Raw genomic sequence first — 16,196 nt, 5'->3', positions numbered from 1 at the left:
CACTGACATTTTCCAAATGCCTATAAACCCAGATGATCCCAGACCTATGCTTAACTTCTTCATTCACTCATAAAACATGTCCGTCTAATGGGTCTGTCAGCATGTCATCATCTTCAGGGTGACATCTGCTAATTTACTCCTCATCCTTGGAACCACATTTAATCCTACCACTTGAGCTCCGCTAAAAGCTTCAGCAGTTCAGAGAGAAAGGGTCAGGGCCAGCAATCGATTTAGCTGATCGGCTTTCTTCCTACCAAGCTAAGGATCTTGCTTGAGATTCCTAAGGCCACTTCTCTTTGTGAAGGCAACCTTATTTCCCTGTGGGGTGGGAAGCAAGGAATTCTAAAAACATTTTTCTCATGAATACATGTTTCATTTCATTAATGAATTAATGGGAGGGAGGCAGGAAGGGGAAATAAATATTAGAACAAACAAAATAACAGAGTTGATCACAGAATGTCTTAGGAAGGAGGACCTCAGGACTCCCGCTTGCCTTTCTTTTTTTTTTTTTTTTTTCCACGACAGCAAGTGGAAAGCTAAGTGGCAGCCAGGCTGGGAAGAAAAGAGGAAGGCAAAATACTCCGGGCATGGGAAGAAACTGGAAGAGAGCAGTTAGGGAGGTGGGCCTCAGGCACAAAAAGAACCAATGTCAACCCTGAGCTGAACTCATCATTCCCTCTGCATGGACCATCATTTCACTCCTTTAGAGGTGACAGTGGACTCATACAGTCATGGATGATCCAGAAACCACCACAGTGATGTCCTGACCCTAACAGATTGGAAACATAGATTTCAAAATGCAAGCATCAGCAACAGAGGATGGGGTGATGGCATGGTAATACTGTTTTTCTGGTAAGTAACAATAATAACGTCATTACCTTAGAAAGGAAACTCCACAGACACTTGCCCTGGATATCCAATAACAATGAGGACTCTCAATGAGTAGACAAGAGTCACCTCTGGGAGTGACTCAGCCCCACAGGAAACACGAACTCCACCCACAGTTACCACCTTGTCCAGCCCCCAAGTTCCAAGAGCACTTGGCCCAGGGTCAGCAGACGCCTCTGACCTGGCTCAGACACTGACTTGCTGGGAGTCCCTCGGGAAAGCTGCTTCAGCACTCTGGGCCTCTGCTCCTCCTTTGTAATCTGGAGAGAACACACATGGTCCCACCTAATTCCCAGGGTTGCTGTGAAGATGAGGGGAGATGCTGAGCTCCGGGCAGACTCCGGAGGAAAAGGGAATGGTGATGATGGTCCTGGGCTCTTGCTGCCAGTGGTCCAGAATCCTGTGCTGGGAAGCTGTGGTCCTGGAGAAAGATCTAGCTATTATTAAGTTAATTAAATGTTCAACTGTTGTCTGGGACAGGAGGGAGGAAAACATGTTGAGGTAGAGATGAAAGGAGCAGTTCTAACTGTGCCCTCACAGCATGTCTAGCTCCAAATACTTGGGGTCCCTACAAAGAAGCAAAATTCCTGGTTTGAATTTTTGGTTCACCACTGGATCCCAGCATTTTGCACAGCTCCTGGCACACCATAAATATTCTTCAATGTATGAATGAATGAATGAATGAATGAATGAATGAGTGAACCAATGTTGTGAGGGAAAGAGGACAGGGTGCAAATTAAAATCGCTGTCAATAATCTTCAGTGGATAATCCTCATGGTCCAAGGAAAGATGACTGTACTACTGTGTTGGGGATGCCACTAACTGTCCTTAGCTAATATTCTGGGTCTCCCCTTTATTGTGGTTGGGGGGACAGGGTCTCACTCTGTACCCCAGGCCTGAGTGCAGTGGCACAATTATGGTTCACTGCAGCCTCAACCTCCTGGGCTCAGGCAACCCTCCCGCCTCAGCCTCCCGAGTAGCTGGGACTACAGGAACACAATGCCACACCTGGCTAATTTTTGTACTTTTGTGAAGATGGGGTTTCACCATGTTGTCCAGGCTGGTCTTGAACTCCCAGGCTCAAGTGATCCTCCCGTCTCAGCCACTCAAAGTGCTAGGATTACAGGCATGAGCCACTGAGCCCAGCCTGGGTCCCCTCTTTCTCTAGGGTGTGTCTATCAGCTTCCTTCCTTGAACATTAATGCTAGCTAATATTGCCTCTGTCCCCTTCCCTCTATCTCTACAACTCCATGATTTTGACCAATAATGTTAGCTTTCTAAGCGTTGATCTTGATGTCATCAAATAGGCTTAAAACAATGAAGACACGGGGGTTGGGTATGATTTAAGGATAAAGACACAGCTACCCAGGAAGCCTGTTTGATAAGAAACACCTAAAGGTCCTTATTTACAAAGGGATCACAGAGGAAGCCTTCCCTCCTAGGTTAGCAGGAGCTGTGAGGAACAGCTGTAGCTCTGAGGCCAGGAGGCTTTGGCCAAGAGTGGGAACATGGCCCCTCTCCATAGCTGGGCTCATTCTGCCCCAAGCGGCAGCAGCCACAGCATGGGACATCTTCCAATGGCCATCTCACCCTTGCAGCTGAGCCCTGGCATAGCTCCTGCCAAGCTGCCCTCAGCCCTTCTCCAGGAAGCTTCTCCAGTTGGGAATGAGCCCCAGAAGCTTCAGAACCTTTTCAAACACACTCTGAGCACAGATCAGGAAGGCAGGGATGGGGGTGCTAGGAACACAGACGCGGGAGTTATTTTTGAGTGACTGGAAATAAAAGCTAAACACAGGTGTGTTCTTCACGAGTGGAAATGTTCCCAAATTCACAAAAATTCTTTATAAATAAACTAGAAAACAAACCATTCAGGTTGCCACATTTCCTCCTGGTTTCCAGCGACACACAGAAACAGTTTGGGTCTTTGCATATTATTTCAGGAACCGCAGAGGGCTCATACACACCCACTAAAGGTGTCTGACTCACTTTCTAGAAAGCCACATGAACTGACAATCTAGGGCTAAAAATGAGGGCAAAGCCTGCTCTGTGACTCCCGCTGCAGCACAGAAAAGCAGGGCAAAGGGAAACCACCTTCACTGACACCAAAGTAAATGTCAGAGGAACTCGGGGTCTATCAGGAACCTCTACGGCGAACATAGAATTTAGAGAACAGTAATTCAGGTCTTTCACCTCAACTCCTACATCCGATAAATACGCGTATCAGAATGCATATTAAACAGATCATGGTGAAACCATTCATTTTGTAATAGCAATAGTATACAATCATGTCAATGAACTTCTGGGCGATTCCTAACTTAGAGGAAGAGTAACAGTTTTCTATAATGTCAGCAGGGTTTTACAGGCTCCGACTCCATTCTCCCCACTTTCAGCAAGCAAAATATTTATGACATGTTTTCTTTCCAAATTCTTGCTAAAATCTCCTCCACTGTGAATACTTAACGATTTTAGGTGGATTTTTCACCATTTTAACCTACTTAACGTCATGGCATTCCAGCCTCAGCAGCAAACTGGGCTCAGACACAAGAGCCCTTCCATTCCCATTTCCAAGGCCCAAGAAAGAGCAGCCAGGGTTGAGTGACAATTCCTAGAATTATGGGTGCCACTGACAGACCCCTCCCTGCCAGAGTAAATCCTCGCAGCAGCCCTGTGAAGTCAGCTTTATGGACCTTGCTTTATGGCTGAGGAAACTCAGCCTCAGAGGGGGTAAGCAACATGCCCAAAGAGACACAGCCAAGAACAGTGGAGCTGGGATTCAAACCCTGGTTACGGGAGCTGGTGGCCTACATGGCACTTGTCATCTGAACACATCGCTTCCAGCAAACTGGAATGCTAGGTTAAGGCTGGCAGGCATTTTATGGAAATAAAAGTAAAAATCCGCACAAGCACGGGATAGCAAGAGATCTGATTTCCCAGCAGGTTGTATAACAAAATAATAGAAGCAAAATGATAGAGCACAAAGGATTTTCTTAAGCAGCCAGCTCTAAATGGGCCCAAGCAGCACGAGTTAAGACTGGCTGTGTGATTAGCTATCAAAAAACCCCCAGCAAACTGGAAGCCGGGTGCAGTGGCTAGGCCGGCTGCGGTGGCTCACGCCTGTAATCCCAGCACTTTGGGAGGCTGAGGCAGGTGGATCACTTGAGGTCAGGAGTTCGAGACCAGCCTGAGCAACATGGTAAAACCCCGTCTCTACTAGAAATACAAAAAGTAGCCAGGCATGGAGGCACACAACTGTAACCCCAGCTACTCAGGAGGCTGAGGTGGGAGAAGCGCATGAACCTGGGAGGTGGAAGTTGCAGTGAGCCGAAATCACACTGTTGCACTCCAGCCTGGGTGACAGAGTGAGACGCTGTCTCAAAAAGAAAATAAAAGAAACAAAAAAAATAGCGATGTGGGTAGGCAGAGGTCACCTCGGGCATCAGGAACATGGTCTGAGTCAAGTTAGTGAGGACACATGAGCAGGAGGGGCATATACGGGACATGGACCAAGGCCACCAAGACAGACTGAGGCCAGGCCAGGTGAAGGAGTGCTAGGATCATCTATCTGGATTTTACAACAAAGAAAAAGAAAGTTACTAAAGATTTTGATTGGTGCAGAAGGGTAAGTGAGCACAGCATTGGTAGAGAATGACAAAAAGAAGGGGCCGGGGTGCTAGGGATGAAGTAGGTAGGGGACACTGGAGCGGGGGGAAACATCCCTCCATCCTTCACCACCCCAGGGCTCTCCTCCTGACCAGGTGCTATGGTTGGTGCTAGAGAAAAGATGGAGGAAGCCTGGTCCTTGCTCACCTGGCCTGGACAGATGCAGAACGACTCAAGCCTGTGCTCAGCTCTGCAGGGCAGGAAGTGGCAGGGATGGAGAAAGGCTTGGGGGTGGGAGCAGGGTGGGACTAGGAGGATCAAGTGTCAAAATGGTGATATGCAAACTGTAGGCCTGAGGAGTCGGATCAGTGTGAAAGTCAGGTCAAGAGACCAAGTGTACAGCGGAGATGACAATATCATGTTTTGTAGATATAATATTAATAGCAGTGCACTGCTTCAGTTTCTAAACTGCTTCCAGATACGTTAATCTATGAAACCAGAGAAATGGGACGTAACCTTCAGGACACTCTTGAAAGCAGCCTGCCACATCTACCTGTTCATTTATCTGTACCATGTGGATGGGACCGATAGATACTCCCTTTCTGACTAAGGTCGTTAGAAAAATCACATTAATTTTTACCAGACTGGATCTCAGGCTGGGAGGTTAGGAGCAAAATCATCAAGATGAATGTGTTCTAATTATGATATGTATTCAAATGGAAGGACTGGAGTATAATATATTAAAACAGAAATAGATGTGTTTCTTTTCTCAAACCTCATTAAATATTACTGACATACCAGGTTTTCAACTAAAAAGAGGCTCCCTCTCTTCCAAAGACAAAACAAAAACAGGCTAGTGAGTCCCCCGCCAACCAACTGCAAAGAATAGCAGTTATTTAATTCTCTGGTCACTTTATCATCAAGGGGGAAAAAATCGCTCTAGTCCTTTCCCAGCATTTCTAAAACCAAATTATCTGTGATAATTATTATAGCATTCGTATTGTGCTTCACACCCATTTAACAACTTCCTTATTCCGCTTGTTTGGTTACAGGTCTGATTAAAAATAGGAAATGCACTGTGTATCAGAAAGCAATCTGAAGGAGACAGAAAAGAACCACTTCTGCCTCATTTGCAGAAAACAACAAGGGAAGCATCCTTGCCCTCATTTCCTCCTGCTACGTTCAACAGAGACATACCGAAATAACTTCAGGGGAGAATACTTTCCACGTAAAAAGATGGACGAGTTCTTGGATGATCTGCAAAACAGGGAATGATTTGCTATTCCAGAAAGCATTATATATACTCCATACCACTGACATATGGAGTCCATGAGAGGACCAGCTTTCTCCCTAAAACTCCTGACCTTTGGCAAGCTACTTAACTTCTGGGGTCATTAGTTCCCTGGTATCTTTGGATTAGGCTCTTAAAACACACAATCTCTAAAGCCATGTCTTAGAGGTAACCTCTTGATAACAAAGGTAAATCTTACTGATCACCTTATGGACAAGCCTTGAGGGAGGGGTAGGGCCAGGCGACACCACAGTCCCCACCCTCTCAGTAATGGTCAGAGTTGGCAGGACCCTGGGCCTACCCCAACTCTATGTACCTGCAATCTCTTCCCCTTCCCTGCATCCTCCACCCTGCCAAGGCTTCCCAGCCCTGGGAGAGCGCAGGCAGCCACAATGATCTCCCAAGTCACACTTGTGCTAAGATAACTGTGCTAAGTTCCCGGTCACTCCCCTGAATAAATAAAACCACCATACACATCTTCAAGACCGTTCAGCTTCTCACCATATTCGACCATCACAAAAATGCTGTTCCTCAGAGAAAAAGTCATATATTCTGGGTATTGCTTAAATAATGTATCTTTCAACCACCTACTTGGTGAGTACCATAGAATGAAAGCACACACAGTACACAGCCAAGGCCCTTGTTCAACTGTATCACTTCACATAGATCTTATAGCTCTCTGTTTATTTACAGGGCTCTGGCTCTAATAATAATAAAATCATTCAACCTTCTTAGCCCAAAGGAGACAGGAAAAATTCTCTCAGGCACTCTACCTGTCTTTGATCTGAACAGCAAACATTCTTTAAGCGTTTTCTGCCTATGAGGCATGACGAGCCTTTTTTAAAAATTCCTCCTCCAATACCTCAGGACACAGAGCTCTGCAACCTGGCTGCTGTGGAGGGCAGGATCTCCAGCCAAGCAGGCTGCCTTTTGGGTTATTCCTTCTGGAACAGACTTTTCTGAAGGACCATGCAAATCTGCAGCTGGCCCTAAGGCAAACAAATCTATTCTCATCTCAAGGAATGCATTCACCTGGATGCTGGGCTTAGCTTGATCGAAAGGAAAGATGCAAGATTCTTCCTCACAAGTTCAGGACCGAGAAAACCAAGCTTTCAAGCGCTGAAGCAAAAGCTTGTACTGTCCAGTCAACACTCCAAAGCAGTTTGCGGTTTAGAAGGTAGGAGACAACCTTTGTTTACCTTATTGATGAGAGTGACTATATCTCCTTCTTTGATTGTCAATTCATCATCATTCTGTGCCTCATATGGAAATATTACTTTGCAGTAATCCTTGCCTATAAGAAAAACAGAAAACATAACTTTTAAAATGCTTTATCTAATGAGCTGGCCCAGGAGAAAATGTTCTCTATCACATTAAGTTCAGGGAAAGGCACACTTAACAGGTAGCATATTACTGCTGCATGAAGAAAGGGTGACCCTCAGGAAATGACCCGAGAGTGCTCATTTTTGGCTCATGTATATTTATTGGCTTCCATTTTTTTCCCCTTACAAATCATGTGACATCATGAGATGCCACTGACTGCTTTACTTTTCTCTGGCAGAAAAGTAAAAAGGTTTCCTTACTCAGGAAAACAGACATATACCATTTTATATACTCTTCAAGTGCATGCATAAACATATATAGTCTACAGAGGGCAGAAAAAACCTTAAGTTTTGCCTCACCGCCTTTTTCCACACATTACTCAATTAGAAACAAGGTATTTATATATGTTACAAAGCTACCAGGGTACATAAAACAATAAAAAATTACCCCATCATGGTATGTCTTAAGAGACAAATGTCAATGTATTTCTATGTAAGCACATGCCAACCATAAACAGCCAACAAGTATTGACTGAACATTCTTTACACACATATGTGTTGGGGTGAGCTTGTTCAAATATGTTCCACGGCCTTTCTGCGGGAACCTCCCTATGCATAGATGGCTGTTCCTCAGCAAAGAGATACAATAGCCCTCACCAAAGAGGGAAAACTACTAAGGCCACTAAAAATCAATGTAAGTATGTCCCGAATTACATGCCTTTGAAAGTCTATGTGCCATTAAATCATCTCTATTTATCTGAAAGCACAAATTATGAAGATAGTGAAAACATTTGTAAAGTATTTCAGAAATGGAGACTTGGAAAACTAGGCTTTGATGATTCAGGACAGAAGGTGGAAAGAAAAATTCATGAGAATTAGTATCTACTGGGAGAGGCATCGATTATTCTGCATCAAAGTCAACAAACCTAATGGCTTTGAATGGCCTTAGATATTTCCCAAGCATCAGGCCCATTTCTGCAGACGGATCACAACCTAGAGCTATGTCTTAGAGGTAACCTCTTGATGACAATTACATTGTCCCTAGTGTAATTTATATTACTGAAGTGTGTTTCTTTATTTTGGTTAACATCCCAACAACCAGAGATTGTGACATGTAAAATAAAAGCAATTAAGAAATCCATAAAACAGATACACTGTGGTCTAGGGTTGGGATAGGACAGAGAACAGAGGGAGGAAGGGGAAAGAGTGAAGGGAGGAGAGGCAGTGTTAACTTTGCTTTTGTGCCGTTGTTTTCATATTCTGTACAATGGCTTGAAGGTATTAGTTACACTCCCTATCCTAGTGTTGGAAATTTTCCATCTTGGGTATTCTGGGCCTCTGATGGCTTGTGCCCCTTAAACTGTGCTGAGGGGCAATAGTTCTAAATCCCATCAATACCATATTCCTAAACCTACATAGTTACCAACATTCTATCTCTCTTTACTTAGTAATAGCAAACCTCCCCAAATCCGAATTGGTCAAATGTTCTAAAGAGACAGAAAAAGTTAAAACATCTTTAAATTGGATAATGACAGCTCCTCACCAATTTTCCTATTGACTGTGCTAGTGAAACATGACTGCCAACCTCAAAACTTACAACAACAAGACAAACACAGTATCACTGAAGAACTGCACTACAGAGTCCTGGCTTTAAGAATAATTATTTGGATGGAAATCATGGAGCCATTTTTACAAAGAATACAGAAACCCACAGCCAACAAAGAAAGAAGGAACAGGTCATGTTTCTGTTTCCTTCAGTCAAAAAAAAGTTAATGAAGTGTAACAGAGACTGTTGGTTAACATCCCAGGAGACATTCCCCACCCTCTTCCGAGTTCACAGAATCCTAATTTGTTCAAGCATTATATTCAGGAACATGGAACCCTCTCACAGCCCTGGGGATAAAGCAAAATATGTCCAGGTAAATAATGTTAATCTCACTCTCTTTTGTTGGTGATTGGTTTAGGGATGGGCATGTGCTCTATTTCCAGCCAATGAGATGTGAGAGGAAAACTGCTGGGGTTGGGAGAGGCTGTTAGATTTTTTTCCCTGGGGTGTGCGTGTGTGTGTGGGAGACAGAGAGAGAGAGAGAAAGAGAGAGACACGGAGAGACAGAGAGAGAGAGACATGGAGAGACAGACAGGCAGACTTGAGGAAGACAGTTGCCCCTGCCATTCTCCTTTTAACAATTTTATCTTTGTTGGATGTCAGTACAGTGTTTGGTGCTATTGAAATCATATTTCAACTGCAAGAGGAATGCCAAGAAAATCAGTGGTAATTTGATGAGTTTTAATAAATTTATACAGTTGTGTAACAATCACCATAATCCAGCTTTAGAACACTTCGACTGTGCAGCTACGCTGTTTTATGTGTAAGGCATTAGACACAGAATTATCTGGAAAGCACCACTGTTAGAGAAAAAGAGGAGATACTGGTGCCAGGGGTTGCTGTAGCATGTCTCAGCTCTCTTTGCATCCCCAGAACCTGATACAGAGCTCCCACTCAATGTTTCTTGATGATCTCCAAGTGACCCCTATAAAGTGGAGGAACACTTGGAGGGGCCACAAGGAGGAGGAGAGAATTGTGGGCCAGAAGGCAGGATACTTGGGACTAGGCTGGGTTCCCAGCTGGGCTTTCGCAAGCACATGACCTAAGACAATCACACTACAACTCTGGATGACCTCAGTGTCCTCAGGTGTAAAATCAGGGACCAGCCAAGGAGGGGAGAGAGGAGAGTCTGGTTAACTTCAGCAGGACACTTAGGAAATTTCAACGTATTCCAGAGCTCAAATATAAAGCAACTAAAACAGAGCTGTTTTGGTTGGGGGAGTAGGGCTGTCCCATCTCCCACCCAGGTCCCCAAAGACATGTCAGTGAAGCTCTGAGGGCTCCAAGGGGCACACTCGGCTAGACTTGGGTTCCTGGCAGCTCTGACTTTGAGCTATGATTTTTCATGACTCTAGTCACAGGTACTATCACCCAGAACTCCTGACCAAACCCAGCAACCATTAGCTTCACACGCTTTAATTTATTAAGATATATTTTAAAATAGGAATTTATTTTTACTGATGAGGCATTTGAGCCTGAATTCAATAGTATTAGAAAATAAAAATATTTCTGGATAAAGAAAATGTGGTACATATACACCATGGAATACTATGTAGTCATAAACAGGAATGAGATCGTGTCCTTTGCAGGGACATGGATGAAGCTGGAAGCCATAATCCTCAGCAGACTGACACAGGGACAGAAAACCAAGCACCGCATGTTCTCACTCATAAGTGGGAGTTGAACATTGAGAACACATGGACACAGCAAGGGGAACAACAGAAGCCAGGGCCTGTTGGGGGTGGGGGATGAGGGGAGGAAACTTAGAGGATGGGTCAATAGGTGCAGCAAACCACCATGGCACACATATACCTGTGTAGCAAATCTGCACGTTCTGCACGTGTATCCCGTTTTTGTTTTTTTGTTTTTTAGAAGAAAGAAAAAAATATTATGTTGCATTGGATGTATCAGTGACTTTAAGACACTCAAAACTGTTATCTGCAAAAAAATTATTAACTCTGAGTCTGTGGTTTTAATGTTAAAGTATATGGAACAAAGATATTCCTGACTTCCACTTAAATATTTATTGAACCACCACCACCATGAAAAAGATACTGTCAATTTGGGGGACTGTAATATACAAGTAAGCCCAACCACCCCCTCCTGTCCCAGCATGGAAGTGACAGTCTAATTCTTGGAGAAAAGCAAGGGGAGGAGAATGGCAGAAAGAAAAGACAAACCCATGCATACACATAAACTCACTATGATGGAATATTGTTGTGTTTCAGAGAAAGGCAAGATTACATTTACGAGAAAGTTCTCAAAAGAGGAGGCATTTGATATGTCTTAAGAAGGGTATAATTCCAGATCCTTTGGATGTGGGAAGATTATACATTTTAAATGAGTATTGGACAGAGTTGGAGAAGAAGGGAATGAAATTTATTTTGGAAGGCAGGCATTTTCCATCTATTCATCAATTGGATGGATTTAATTAGAGATCAAATAGGAATGAATAGACACACACACACACACACAGAAATAAAGCACAATTTATCCAGCAATTTGAGATGATTTTGTCTTTTTTCTTTAGAAAGGTTAAAAATGACTAATGAATCAGCATAAGACTGAAATCCTAAATCAGTTCTTAAACCTTTTTTGGTCTTAGAGTCCTTTAAGAGTCTGATAAAAAGCAATGACTCTTTCCAGAAAAAAACCCCACAACACAACAAACCGTACACACACACACATACACACACTCAAATGTGCAGAGAAAATGTACACAATATCAGAAGATTTGAGGACCCCAAAGCTGTTAGTTACCTAGTTCCCACATCAAGAGCCACTGTACTAATTATTGGTTTTCAAATTTTAAGAAGTTTGCTCTATTAAAATCACCAAAAAGTCCAGTCATGATTTACACACTCCTCAAAAAACATCATTTCAATCTCTAAACTTTTAGAAATTTACATAATATTAAAAACAGACTGTTAAAGGAATTGAACTCACATGCCCACATCACATGACTGCCTGCAGCTAGTTTTATAATCTATTCAATAAAAACAAACCACCTTCAAACAAACAATCAAAAATCCTCTCAGCTTAAAAAAAATAAAAGCAGAACCAGCAGAATAAATATATCAGCAAGCTGAACATATACATGGAAGGAAATAATGTTAAATCCAGGACAACTCTTTGGGCTCAGTTTTAGGGTATAAAGATCAAAACCCCATGTGTCATGGGCAGATTCTGGTAGGAAGCCTTCCAGAGCTTTAAGCAGCGTTTGGAAAATACCAGGTCACATCTAGAACTGGAGTTTTCCTTTCCCTTGGGACAGTACAACAAAAGTATCAAGCTCAGGAATAGTCTAGTTTCACCAACACCATAATCAAATTCTTTCGTTCAACTGACAAATATTATCTCAGACACTACTGGTTGGTAATCCCTCATTCAGAACCCCTGCGGACAGGATTATTCAGATTTTAGAAAGGAAATATACTGCATATACCATATAACATGTAACATCCTCAGCTGGGGGCTGGGGCTGCACCCAACCATTAAAATTCTGCAGTAAATGGATGACTGGTCACTCCAAGTGGGAAAAATAAAGACTATGAATAGACATATGTCAGTCCAGAACAAGTTTTATCACCCAATGAGTAATAAAACATTCTCTTTTCAGAGCTTTTTATATTTTGGAATTGCACATAAGGGTGTGAACTTCTATTATGTTCTAGGAAAGAGAAATGAAGGTAAATAAGACACTATCTGCTCGAGGAGCTCAAGTAGCAGAAAAGGGTATGTATATATACAATGTTGACCAGACAACAGTGAAGACAGGATGAGAGCCATGCATTTGGCTTAAAGTATCAGAGTATCTGAAATGGGACAATCACTTCCCAAACAAGAGACTCAGGATCTTGTTAGAGAGGAAGAAAATGACAGTGAGCTTTGTACAATGTTCTAGGACACTGACCAGAGGAGTAGGATTGGGGCGTGTTTCCCAATCAGTCATCCCTGATAAGAATTTTGTGGGGCACCTGTTCATTCTATTATCTTCCCAGACCTCTTCCCTGCAGATCTGAATCTTCAGATCTGAGGTGGGACCAGGAATCCATTTACTAAACACACACTCTGGTGATTCTCATCATCAAGGAAGCTTTAAAAATCTTAGTCTGGCCGGGCACAGTGGCTCACGACTGTAATCCCAGCACTTTGGGAGGCTGAGGTGGGCGGATCACGAGGTCAGGAGCTCGAGACTAGCCTGACCAACATTGTGAAACCCTGTCTCTACTAAAAATACAAAAATTAGTTGGGCTTGTTGGTGGGTGCCTGTAGTCCCAGCTACTCGGGAGGCTGAGGCAGGACAATCGCTTGAACCCGGGAGGCAGAGGTTGCAATGAGCCGAGATTGCACCACTGCACTCTAGCCTAGGCGATACAGCGAGAATCTGTCTCCAAAAAAAAAAAAAAAAAGACTTAGTCTAGGTCAGTGGTTCTTAGGCTTGAGTGGGCATTGGCATCAGGTGGAGAGTTTGTAAAAACAGATCAACTGGGCCCCACCCCCAGGGGTTCTGATTCTGTAGGGCTGGTATTTGCATTTCTAACAAGTTCCTAGGTGATGCTCCTGCTGCTGCTAGTTCTGGGACCACGCTGTGAGAACCACTGGTCTAGTAATGGGTATTAGCAAATGTTCAATTCCAGGAAGGAGCAAAACAGTTGTGGGGACCTGGAGGGTGGACCAGCATGGTGGTAGCACTGGGGATGGGTATGCCATATGCTAGATTTAGTCAGGAATTCCAGTTCTGGGTCAGATTCTGAGGATCTGGGGCTAGTGAGGAGTAGTGAAATACATACTAGGCTTGTCATCTATTCAGTAAATAACAACTGAGTGTCCACTGCATGCCAGGCAGCAGGGATGCCACAATGCCCTCTTGGGGCTTACTACAGTCTATACCAGCAGTTTGAAACTAGGGCTTCCCAGGAAAATATTGACAATACCTGGAGACAATTTTCCTTATTAGAACTTGGCAGGGAATGGGGGTTGATTGCTACTGGCATCTAGTGGGTAGAGGCCAGGGATGCTGCTAAATATTCTACAATGCACACAGGACAACGCCCACCAACAGACAATGATCCAGCCTAAACGTCAATACTGCCGAGGTGAAGAAGCTGTGGTCTACATTTAAATTCAGATGGGAAATGAAACACGATGTGTCTGTCAGTATGTCTGTCAACGCCAACCCAGCGTCTTCCTTTATGGAGAAGCTGACCATAACTCCAAACAACCACCTTCGGTCTCAGACGCTGTTGGGAATTTGACTTTCAAATTATTTCACAAGTATGAATTATGACACCCATTTAACCTCCCCTAAAAAGAGAAGTATATTTTAAAAAGAAGAAATGAAAATCTGACAAGCAAAGCCCTTCTTGTCTCTACAATGGAGCAGAGGCTGGATCACTGCTCCTCTCGATGGTACTTTCTTCTGCTCAGATGAGAAGCTCCTTGGAGAGTCTTTGGGAGAAAGAAAACCTACCAGGAAAACACACAGGGAGTTAACCTTTTTCTCAAGAGGACTGTATCTGAAATGCAGATCTTAAGCCACACAGGTAGGCTGGGCACCCGAAGGCTCCCACTCTGAATCCAGACAGCAATGTCTGTACCAGGGAGCAAGTGATGAAAGGTGCTTCTTAGGAAGAGGTAAGTACCCTTGGGACATCAAGCATGAGGGGCTTCAGTACATGACAGGCATCCAGGACACTAAAGGGGTGAATACGAAACTTGATGCAGCAAATTGGATGTGCCCAAATCCCCAGGCCCAAGAATGAATGAGTCTGGGGGAGGATATGTGGGCAAAAACACTCAGTCTGAAAAAACAGGATCAGAGTTCCTGGGTATATATTATGAAGCTGAGGAAAACCCAACACAAGAAAGTTGACCCTTCTTTTTTTTCCCCCCCCATTTAAACACGTGGTGAGAAAGCAAAAATGAGCTGCACTGAGTAAGTAGCAATCTGCCCAGCCATTCTTGAGGCTGGGGCAACAGACACAGATAAGGCCACCTGCAAAGTGATCAGGAAACAGTGTTTCTCCCAAGCTTATGCGGTAGTTGCAAAGTGTCCTTAACAACCCCCTTCTTGGAGTGCTCCTACTTTCTCACTCCCTGACAAAGTCAGGGAGAGACAAACTACCAGAAACTTGGTTTTTAAAAAAATTATATCAGGAAGAATGAAACATTCCACTCTTGCCTGAAGGCACTAAGACACTTGACCCAGAGAAGCAGTCTTCATTTCCAGCCCAAGTGCAGCACCTCACGTAAAGGGTTTCTGGACACAGCACTACACCACTACACATCTATCTTCACTTGGTAGCTGCCAAAGAAACAGGACCTGAGTCCACCTCACAGTCAAGACCTGATGCTGACCCCTTGCCATGCAGCCCTGCTCTGCCTTGAGTCTATCAAAACATCATTTCATTTACATTTCACTAAATTCTGCCCCTTCTCAAAATCTGTAACAATTTTTTTTTTTTTTTAATTTTGCTTTTGCTTGATGTAACATCCACAGGTCCCCTGGTGTGCAGTCTCCCTGGTCACAATGAGCCAATAAACCTGGTGGTCTTGAGGCAGAATAGGGTCTGGAGGCAGGGAACCTAAGGCCGATTCACTCTGACTTCCTAGAACTAAATCAAAAGGAAAATCCCAACTTTCCACACCTAAGTAACAAAAGGACCAGGGGCTACTCCCTTTGCAAATCCCCCTCTTTTTCTGCATGGCAGATGGAAAATTGAAAGTATCTCTGATTGGTTGCTTTGTGCAACCAATCAGATGTTTGCATAGGAGTGTAACTTTGTAACTTCACTTCGGCCTCTGATTGGCTGCTTTCCACAACCAATCAGACTGACTGTGGGCCACCATTTCATTTACATAGGGTGTGTACCACGTAACCAATGGGAAACCTCTAGAGGGTATTTAAACCCCAGAAAATTCTGTAACGGGGCTCTTGAGCCCCTATGCTGGTGCTTGCTCTGACCCTGTGGAGTGTACTTTCGTTTTCAATAATCTCTGCTTTTGCTGCTTTACTCTTTCCTTGCTTTGTTTGTGCGTTTTGTCCAATTCTTTGTTCAAGACGCCAAGAACCTGGTCACCCTCCACTGGTAACAGTCTTAGGCTGATTGGGAGAGCAATGGCTGGTAAGAAGAGAGGGTCTGGCAAACCCCAAGGAACACCGGCAAGCCAAAGAACACCAGCAACCACTGCTAACCACTCAGACCCCAGAACATGCTCAAGTGTCTTACAGGAACAAATGTGTCTCTTTTTTTCCCCCAGCAGAGAGTTCTGTAAGCCGATGTTCTGAACATGCTTTTGAAAGATGTTCCTTACCATTGTATTTCAAGTTTCATTATATGTGGTTTCCATATACACCTTTAAAAGCTAAATCTACCTGCTTCTGTAGAGATGCATTATGTGCTGTTTTCATACAGCGAGTGGAACTGTTTTCCAAGCAGAAAATTTCGTAAGCAAGTGTTTCAAACATATTTTTGAGAGATGTTTC

General features: G+C 43.7%; 1 protein-coding gene across 4 annotated transcripts in view; it reads right to left on the bottom strand.

The window, feature by feature from the left end:
• LOC111531657 (SH3 domain-containing kinase-binding protein 1) overlaps nt 1-16,196 on the bottom strand; it is a 307,782-nt gene that overhangs the window by 89,054 nt on the left and 202,532 nt on the right. For all 4 annotated transcript variants that reach the window (XM_026451886.2, XM_023198963.2, XM_023198967.2 and 1 more), the window contains exon 7: nt 6,979-7,073. In XM_026451886.2, the coding sequence (XP_026307671.1) occupies nt 6,979-7,073 (95 nt within the window). The remainder of the gene's footprint in view (nt 1-6,978; nt 7,074-16,196) is intronic.

Source organism: Piliocolobus tephrosceles, chromosome Y, assembly GCF_002776525.5.
Source record: "Piliocolobus tephrosceles isolate RC106 chromosome Y, ASM277652v3, whole genome shotgun sequence".
Taxonomy (NCBI): Eukaryota; Metazoa; Chordata; class Mammalia; order Primates; family Cercopithecidae; genus Piliocolobus; species Piliocolobus tephrosceles.
Note: the sequence above shows the minus strand (reverse complement) of the source record. Positions and strands in the feature narration are given on the sequence as shown.